Here is a 10,502-nt window from a genome sequence, read left to right as displayed (position 1 = left end):
GGATATAAAGTGCCCAATTTGCACCTATCTTCTTAACATTACTCAATGAAGAAAGTTGAAAGCGCTGCTAATTCTAGTTCTCCAACTACAATGACGGTACATAACTCTAGAAAAAGCCCAGAGATTTGATACCAGAACCGATAAATTTTAAAACATAATAACACCACATCCCAGGGCTAGAAAAAACCCAAAGATATGATCTAGAACCGATAAATATTAAATATATTAACACAACATCCTAGGGCTACAAAAATTTGGGTTGGGAATACAAATCATTACCCAAAGATTAATCTGATAGTGTTCCTTCAACTAGTGAATGCTTGTGCGTGCAAGCAACAATTTGTAAATATCTGAAGCCGTGGGACGGTCGGCTGGATTTTCCTTGGTGCATCGACAGAATAAATCAACAAGGAATCTCAATGTTTCTGATTGAGCCTCAGGTCCCTCCGGATTTGAGCCAGAATGAGTAACCAAATGCTCGTCCATGGACCCCAAAGCCTCCAGGTCATCAGTTAGTGGCGGTCGTTTGCCTGACTGTTTATGTCAAGACCAAACAATAAAAGAAAACGGAACAGTTCAAGACTGGAGGTGGCAAAATCAAGCAGATTAAATCGCTAATAGCACTCTGGGAAAATAAAGATTTACTGATTCACCACGCGACAGTGAAATGGTAACACTAGAAACTTTTGCATCTAACTGTTACTCACCCTCTATTATCCATTGGAAAGTTTCAGTGTATAGAGTGATGTACCTGTAGAAGCTCATGTATGCGCGATTCAGGTAAGCCAGCATATGGGACCTGTAAAGTCAACAATTCCAGAAGTAGGCATCCATATGACCAAATGTCCACTTCCTACAACAAAAAGAGAAATCCCATCACAATTCATACTATTAACTCGCACAAACTAAAGCATATGCAACGCAGTATGGGGCCATAGCCCAACACAAATTCATTGAAAAGATTGTACATAATTGACAAAGTCCATATTGTAAGTTCTAGCCAATGCTGATACATTTGTTATATTGATATCAAAATTTGAATCAGAGATTGCAATTATAGAACTCAGTGGCATTTTGGGAAATCTGAAAATTGAATCCTGCACTAGATGCTATGCAACAACCAGTTCCTCAAAAGCTGGTATTTGCTGATGATAAGTCTGTTAGAATGTATAGCCAGTCCAAACTCAGATAAACCCTCAATTTCTTGAATCCAGCATACTCTACATATTATGTCGATAAGTATAGAACAGCATAATTAATGACTAACTTCATGCTTCATTGCAGTTGATAAACAACATTTGAAAGGCTACGCTGGTGTTAATATACAGCTGTTGCATCCCTTCAGCTTTCAAAGGCACTTCCTCATATCCATCCACCAGGTTGCTAACAATCCCAAAAGATCCTCTCCATTCTCAATTCAAGGTAATGAAAGCTAGATATGCATCGCTTTTTACAGGCACGTGTTTTTAATTTTATTTTTACATCATGACTGATAAAAATTGCTCTCATTCCAAACATAGAACTTTCACAGAACCCACACAACTGTTACAAAATTATACTCAATGTTAATGATTACATGGGAAGAAAATATGAAGTCAAGCACTATGAATTATTGATGTTAAAAATCTTTTTCAAACTGACAGGAGAAGCACCATACCAGACCATAAGTGTTGCGTTTATCCATTGTATGCAAAACCTCAGGTGCCATCCAGCGTGGTGTTCCTACACAAACATCAGGAGGTGCAATCCCTCTATGACCAATACAACATGTATGCAAGAAAGACTTGCGCGGCACAGCTCTGTCAAAATCACAGAGCTTCACTACAGGCATGCCATCAGCTCTCTTATCATCTAAATCAATCAAAATGTTTTCACTTTTTATGTCACGATGAATTATGTCTTTGGAGTGAATCTCTGCCAATGCACATGCAACATCTCGTGCTATACACAATGCCATTTCCACCGGTACATGCTTCTCGCCAGTTTTAGATACCTCTTCTAAATAATTCTGTTGCATCAAGAGAACAATAATCAGCAAGAAATATGTGGAAAGTCATCAAATAACTACATAAGAAATACAATTAAGCTCAACCATGTCTCAGTCATAAACTAGTTAGCAAGCTATGTGGATCCTATTTCTCATTGGCATACTACCAAGGCCAAACCTTTCTGTGATGTTATTATACTATTATATGAATTTTTGAGTGTTGAGGAATGAATGACATGTGGCTTCTTAATGCTTAGGTGCTAGATGACTCTTTGAATGGCATGTGGCACCAGGTTGAGGAATATGAGGGTTTAAATGTGCCGGTAAACAGCTGGTTTTTAAGAGCAATCTTGTGAAATGGCATGAGTGTTTTTTTTCGGATTAGGCAAGTCTATAATATAGTTCACATAGTCTTTTAAAAACTAATCCCACTTCCCATACCATTTAAACATTTTATTTCAGTCCCTATATTTAAAAATTTACTTAATTACTTGCGTATTTCTGAAATATAGATGATGAATGATCATAAGATCATAATTTAGTTGTGGCTAATTATCAAAACCATGCATGAATATTATAAGCTGGTTTTACTAACATGACATGTTTGATTAAGCCTGTTTTATATTATCCTATTAAGGTTATTGATTGGATAATGAAAAACATCTAAACCGGCTTTGCAAGGTGAGCAAATTGAAAAGCATAAGAGGCAGGAAAACAAAATAGATTTGATTGGATAAGGAAAAAATAAGTCTAGCATGCAAAGAAAAATAAATAAAGAAAAAAGATAAAGACATATTTTGTCGATTGCCTTTTTAAAGATGGCGTGAGACTATATAGTTTTTACAGAATTATTTAGTTGCTTCACTAAAAAAATTGTAATGACTAGAAGTAATGAATGATTCGTAACTATGGTTTGATTCTTCATGGCAGCCCCAGGCAAAACTAGGGCATGTAACTAGTTCTGATAATATCATGTTTGCACCTGCTAACTAAAAATAATAGAATAAAATTACCTTTAAAGATCCCCCATCAACATACTCCATAAGAATTACAGACTGTAATATGCGGCGTTCTGGATTTCCATCTTCTGATGGAACCCACTTTGAAGATAGCTGGTGTCCATACATTTCAACTATACAAGAGTGTTGCAGAGCACCTAAAATTCTTACTTCTCCGAGACAAATATACTCAAAATTCCTAATTTCATCTGCTGATGCCTCACATACCTCTAAAGTACGCACCTGCAGCATCAGAAAAGTTCATTAATTAGTGCCCGCGATCACTGGATGTTGTTAATGGGAATCATTCTGCTTAAGGCAATACAAGCCACAAAAGGCTGAGCATACCTTTGCTGCAGCTTCAACTGTTCCAAATTTGCACCGAATAACAGTACTGGAACCCACCTTTTCTATCTTGTCAGAAGTTGACATGGTAGGAAATGAACAACCAGGACCGGGAACACTCTCGGTTGAAAGGGGAACTTTAGTCCGACTAAGAGGAATGTACCTGTAGGAAGGCAAAATTCATGAGAATATAAAATAAAATGCACAAGTAGACAACGAGTAGAAATGGACCAAGAAGACAATCTTATTCTTGGAGGTTGTTTGGAGAACAATTACTTAGTTTGTTCCAGTAATTGAATACGCATTGAACACTAAACTTTCATACAGTGTATGCTTTCTTTCATTTCTTTCAGAATCCCTCGAAATCTCTGTTTATTTTACTAGATGAAAAAAAGAGAGAAGAAGATACCATTATGAAGTGGTTGATAAAAAGATAACTTGAAAATAAGTCATATTCCAAAACAGAAAAATAAGACAAAACACAAATCAAAGTAAAGGGCGTTCCAATCTTTTAAAAATGATACTTCAGCTGGAGTGCCCTTAAAAGCACACCTACTGCATGATAGATAAGACACAGCAACACTAGACCTGCCGCATGATAGATAAGACACAGCAACACTAGATCAAACATAACAAATCTTTAAATAGCACTAGAACAAAGCTACTAATTAATTATGCAAAAGGTTTCTGCTCACACTCCATAAATTCTTAATTGTTTAGTTTGTGTTGGGAATGAGGTGAAAACAGTGGTGGTGAATTATTAGGAGAGTTAGTTTCAGGGTGTACATTTTAGGGGGGGGGGGAATTTTTTCGGGTGTAAAAAATTATTTTGTTGGTAACTTTCTCAAATCACTTGTATATATTAATAACACCCATTCTGTCTCTTCTAATTTCATTTGTGCTCTTCAAAACACTTGTCTTTTTCTTGTGTGAGTGGCAGATTTGTCATATAGGAAGCTGGAGACAGGCTGGATGAGATTACAATATACCAGGTGAAGATGACAGTTTATAGATGGAGGAGATTGGGCTAGGATAAGGCATTAAGCAATAGGGACGTTGTGTCAAACAAATCCAAGGATTATGTGCTGGATCTGTCTGAGAGATCATAAAATATCGCTAGGGCTGGATGGGAGACAGAGGAGAGAGAATGCAGAGAGAGAAAGGAGCATCAAGTTAGAGGAAAGAGAGTCCAGTGAGAGATAAGAGGGTCAATTTCAAAAAAAAAGAAAAAAAAAAAGGGCAAGAGTAAATCTTATAGCTGAGGGCTAGGGAGTAATGTTTCACCCCATTTTTGGAGGTAAAAGTTTAACCCGCAGCAGTTTGTTTTACCAAACAACGCTAAACGAGGTGAAAGTTTATAGAGACAGGTTTTCACCTCCTACCAAACATAACTTTACATAAAAGAATTCACGCCAAGGGCAAAATCAATGTTGTGCGATATTATAGACTTGAGCATATGAATTAAACTATAGCATCCACATGCACAGCAAATTGGATGAAACAACATTACCATAACCATTTTGAATAGCAGGACTAACCTGCAAAAATATTCTGGGTCTGTCTCTTCTCTGATATCATGTGGATGGCATGCATCCACCACCATCCGGACCAATGAATCACCCCTCCTTCTGAGAATGACATTCCAGGCATGTGGCATGAAGTCCAAGTAACCCCTGACAAGTTCACAAGGTACTGGAGGATCCATTCGGTCACATAGATACTGGAGTAATATCAGTTTTATTAGACCAAAATAACCGAAAATGTAGTGCAAGGAACATAAACATTCAATAGGTACTATAGAAAAGAGATGCATGACAAGAAATACCTTCATTAGCAAGGCTCTGTGTCTGCAAACACCAAACTGCAAGCTCCCTAAAGGAATCACAATGGAGCCTCGTCTTGCTTTAATAGATCGCAAAGATCTCTCACAGAGATCAGAGAAAATAATATCTTCTACAGTTTCCAAAGCTTGTTTACCAGCTGAAATAATACTTTCATTGTTTCCAGTTGGGCATGTGCAAACAAAAGGCTTCCTGTAGTTTGAACCAGACACTGCTTTTCGAGTCCTTTCAACAGCACCACTTCTATCACTGCCCCCAAAATGATCAGAAACAAAAAGTGCAAGCAATGAAGCAATCTGCAAGTTATCAACAGCAACCTTATTTCTGTCCTTGGTAGAACCATTTAATCTCTTAAAACGAAACACCAATGCTTGAGCGGAGAGAGCTACTGCATCCAACTGTTCATCCGTCTCCCTAAAAGAAACAATAAGTAATTAAGGTCATTCACACTAAATAAACATTATCCAACCACAAAATAATGGAGCATTTGTGATTCATATGAAAATGAGGTCATGAATAAGAGTTGACCTGTCCAAAAGAATGACCTCACGTGAGTCAAGAGGCAAAATTTGCTCAAATCTCCTCAGTGGCATGAAAGGTCGGTCACGTCCTGCATCATAAAAGCCATCTGGTAGCCGGTCCTCAATGCTGCAGAATGAAAGTTCACTATATTTACAGGACAAATTTGAGCTATCTTCTGTTGGTCTCCGACATTTGCATGGCTTTGGATTATCAATATCCCGATCATGATGCCTTTTTGACTTGTAAGTGATTTTGGATTTTTCTGAAGATGAACTTTCATCCTGACTAGCAGCTTCATCCCGTGTAGAGGCTAAAGGTTCATCTTGCACGCAGCATACTTCTTCCTCACTTTTATTTATAGACCCCAGATCGCATGAGCAGCTTTCCACAGAAAAAACTTTTTTTGAGCAGATTTTATCATCTTCAACACTGGTATGCAGATTTTCTCCTTCAGCTTCAACAGAAAGTTCAACTTTTTCATTGTCATCATCCACACCTACAACATCTGATGTGCCCCCTTCATGCACCTCAGGGGTAAGGACATCTGGATTGTTCAATTTGAAACTTTCACTTTCCTTTAGAGCCAAAGCTTCAGCACACCCCTCACCTTTCCACTTCCTGCTGTTGTTTAATCGTTCTTGACGAGCTTTTTGCTGCAAATAATGGCGTCTTTTCCAACGCTTACTAGACCTCCGAGATGCAAATGACCTGTTTGATGAAGGCCCGGTCACTATGCTTGACATAGAATGATTGGAACCTGCATCGCATTCTTGATCATCAAAAAGTTCATTTGAGACTAAAGTAGAGACAAAGCATAAAAAACTCTAGATATTTATAACAAAAAAACTTTTAAAGTGCATAAAGAGAGAATAACTCATAAGTCCTCACCATTACAAGAAAACTTTCTGTCATCCTCCTGAAAGGAGGTTTCGTATACATCCATTTCGACTGATGAGCTAATGAACTCATCATTTGACAAGTCCTTGCCATTTCCTTCCAAATTGCAGCATATCCATGAAGGTATTTGACAACAACTAAGAAGCTTATTGTACTAGAAAATAATAAGCAGTAAGAAGATCAATAAACATGTTAGGTTTTGGACATGCAATCTTTGCACCCATGAAAGCATAAAAATTTAAAGAGCTTAAACAATTGATTATGCTTCCATTACAAAGTTTGCTGACATATCAAAATGATTATAAAAAGAAATTAATGCATGGACATCATGTTCTTGATATCAAGAATGAACTATTGCGAACAACATTTGACATGGCTATGAATACAAGCCTAGGAGACGTGATGGATAAAAGATATAATCACACCAAAAAGCCAAAGCCATTGAATGCTTTAAGGGTACTATAACTTCATTGAAGAGCACTAAACTAAAAACCAACAGAGAAGGAACAGAAAGAGAAGAAGCAGAAGTTAGCATCACAAAAGAAAGAAAGATAAACCAACATTAACCTGATTAAAAAAAATAGAAGGGTGTGAATTATAGATATTCTGATGGAGAAACAGAATAAACATGAATGAGAGGTAATGTGATAGGAAAGTGGATATTTAACATTTTGACAAGAGATATGACCCCTAAACAAAGAACAGCCCTTTACTGATAGCCGACCAGAATTCTATTAAATAGTTATGAAATGGTTAAAGTTGCTTGATAGGGGTTAAGGTTAGTTATGAAATGGTTAAAGTTGCTTGATGCAAAAGGTTTGGATAACATTTCAGTAAAGTAGCAACAGCATTTGTTTTGAGCCATATTAAGAAACATTCTGGAGAGCAAATTACTACATCTCAGAGCAATCAATGAACTGAATGTTGGGAACCATTAAATGCTTGGAAACTGAAAGTAAATCACAACCCACCCTAAAAGTTTTGTGAAAGAAATGGATCTTTGTTTGCTCATAGAAAAATACCTGAAGATTTAGATACTGGAGGTTATGCATTGAAGCAAGTTCAAGAGATCCCAATGATGTCAGCCTGTTATTTGAGAGGTCCAAGCTCTCCAGCAATTGCAATGAGGACAAACTTGAGGGTAGTTCGACTAACTTATTATTAGATACTTTTAATGATATCAAGGCATTTAAATAGGTTATTTCATTTGGCAGACTCTTAATCTTGTTGAATGAAAGATCCAAGAACTCCAAATTACTTAAGCAGCCGATTTCAGGAGGAAGATATCTGCATGAAAAAGAACATAATAAATCTCTCTTTCCATAATTCAACAATATGATAAACAATAAGTAGCTAACTAAAGTTGTGAATTTATATTGAAGAACTTCATCTTTACAGTTTGGTACTAACATACAACATCTCAGAAATGCTGAAGGCCAACAGTTTAGATAGGTTCCAAAATTTGAGTAAGGGTAACACTAAAGATTATGGGCTGTATACCTTTCCAAATAACATAATCCATACCAATTGTGTTGTTTCACCTATCACTTTAATGCAATTCTGCTCCCAATTTTTTTGCTCTCACTCCTACCTTGATACTTTCTACCCGTTAACCTTCGACTATTTCTTCAACACTTCAAGCATTAGCTACTCTATCTTGTTTCATTGGATTTGGCAAAGCCCTTTTAACATGTCTCAAAATGTCCAGCCATTGTTTTGAACATGATAATTCTATAACTTAATATATAGAAACAGAAGCAGCTGGACATAGATAAAAAACTCTTGGGGTATTGAAAAGGCAAAGGAAGGAGGAGTGAGGCACCTAGCAAGCTACTTTGACTGACTGAACAAGTTCCTCGTTTTTCATTTGAGCTAAACTACTAAGATTTGGATGAAAAAGAACTTTGTAAGCTTATTGAATGCATATCAAGCAGACAATTTCCATGCTTCATTCTTGCATTTTTTTATTTGAGACCATACAGTAGCCTAGAACATTTAGCTATTAAACCTATCCTTGATTGTAAAGTTGTGCCATAAAAGAAGTGATCATTCAACTACACATTGATTTTTCTTACAGCCAAAATCTTTATTGTCTAACTTTTAGCGTGAAAAAATCTACATCATATAATTTGAAAAAAAAAATTGTTCAATCAGTCAAGCTGACAATACCAATGAGCAAATAAAAGAATCACATTGTTAGATACAAACACAATCTCTCTTTGGCCAACAACCCCCCCTTACTGCCACTCTTACAAGAACTCAATAATCATCGTCATTTAAAATCAACATCTCCAGCATAAATGATAACTTTCACCCAAAATCAAGATAGTATTTTCTTTTTTACTATGCCAGCCAAACAATAGACAAACACGTAAAATTTCATATTTTATCTAAAATTCAAAAATTCATACAATTCAAGTATTTTTTTTTGCTAACCTGCCAATAACCTTTTACCAAGATCAAAAGCAAGCAAAATCAAATAAAAACTGTTAATTTAACTCGAATCCGCAACAACATAGTTACACAATTTAGTGTCCTTTTCTTTTTCTTGATAGAACAAGATTCAATTTCTTTCACTGAAGTTTTCACATCCCTCCATTACTGAATCATCTGAACATAGAAAAACATTACATAATTCAAAACCCACATGCACAACACTTACCTTACAGAGAAGTGACAAACAGAGAGCTTTGTCAAGCACTTAATCCCAGAAATCTCACTCAAAATCGTCAAAACCGAAGGTCTTGGAGGCACTCTCGAAAGCTCAAGCTCTTTCAAACCTTCCAATTTATTAAAACTCAGCCCATTCAAACCCGGCGACGATACTTTGACTTGCAGGCACTCCAATCCCACCAAGTTCCCAAACTCCGCTGGAAACAAATTCACTTCATTCCCGAAAAACTTGAGCGTCCTCAGTTTCTTTAAACCCCCCACGGACTTGGGCACCAAACTATACGCATTTTTATACAAATACAAACCCTCCACTGAATCGTCAGCTTTTTCTAATAAATCAAATTCCAGGCTTTTTCCTATAACATCAAGAACAACTTCATCATCCACATTTTCACTGTTTTTTTCAAAACTGCTGTCACCGGTGGCGGTAACGGTCGTGGCGGTAGCATTGAATTCGGTGGAGGGGGATTTTGGGGATTTAGGGTTTTCGGGGTTATCGGTTGACTTGGAATTGGATTCGGTGGAATTGGAAGGCTGCATTGGATGGAATTGAGAGAAAATCAGAGGGGAATTGAATTCTTGGGGGATTAGTTTTTGTTAGCAAAAGGGGGGTTTAGAGTAAGTTATGATTGTGAAAATAAAGAGGAGATCTTCGGGGGATATTTGAGAGTGAGAGGGGGCGGGTTGGGGGAGAGAGAGTTAGAATAAAATATCACGAAAAGAGAGTGGAACGTGAGAAATTAGAGGGGAGAGAGAGAGAGAGAGAGAGAGATGAGGCCCGCTGTTTTTTGCTGTGTATTTTTGTTTGAGCAAGAAAAGAAACCCTGGAATCTAGAGGAAGGTAATGTGATTTAAACAAGTCACTATCTGAGGAGAGAAGGGTCGGTAGGGGCTGTTCATAAGGAAAAAGAACAAGGAAAAACAAACAATCTGCCCAGTTTGTAATCAGCGTCTCTGTATTTACGCTGTGCCAAACCGAAGGGTGCCCTCTCGCATTGGGAAAAAGGCGACAGGTGATGAACAAAAAAAAAAAATAATAATAACTTTTACCAGAATTTGTTTTTTACCATAATTTGCTCACATAACAATAACTTTCTATTAATAAAAAGTTATCAAAATAATATTGGACCATAAATCATAATTAAAAAGTCATTAAGGTCGAGGGCTGGAGGAGTAACTCCACAAGAGAGTCAGCATTTATAAGGCACATGCTGGATACATGTCTTCGAAGAACAAGTT

The 10,502-nt window shown here is 36.9% G+C and overlaps 1 protein-coding gene across 2 annotated transcripts; it reads right to left on the bottom strand.

Annotated features, from left to right (window-relative positions):
* LOC105127583 (uncharacterized) lies at positions 1–10,280 on the bottom strand. Of its 2 annotated transcripts, none has more exons than XM_011028938.1 (11): positions 9,253–10,280; positions 7,613–7,877; positions 6,582–6,744; positions 5,700–6,462; positions 5,156–5,585; positions 4,869–5,050; positions 3,334–3,493; positions 3,001–3,228; positions 1,658–2,008; positions 752–853; positions 1–534 (listed from the first exon to the last, which is right to left on the bottom strand). In XM_011028938.1, the coding sequence occupies exons 1-11, from the start codon at positions 9,801–9,803 to the stop codon at positions 310–312; spliced, it is 3,420 nt and encodes a 1,139-aa protein (XP_011027240.1). In that variant the 5' UTR covers positions 9,804–10,280; the 3' UTR covers positions 1–309. The 2 variants fall into 2 exon arrangements, with proteins under 2 accessions (XP_011027240.1, XP_011027248.1); XM_011028946.1 differs by having other exon boundaries at positions 5,700–6,450.
* Between the last annotated feature and the right edge of the window lie 222 nt (positions 10,281–10,502).

This window comes from Populus euphratica, unplaced genomic scaffold, assembly GCF_000495115.2.
Source record: "Populus euphratica unplaced genomic scaffold, PopEup_1.0 scaffold1.1, whole genome shotgun sequence".
NCBI classification, from domain to species: Eukaryota; Viridiplantae; Streptophyta; class Magnoliopsida; order Malpighiales; family Salicaceae; genus Populus; species Populus euphratica.
This window is presented reverse-complemented; position numbering and strand designations above follow the sequence as displayed.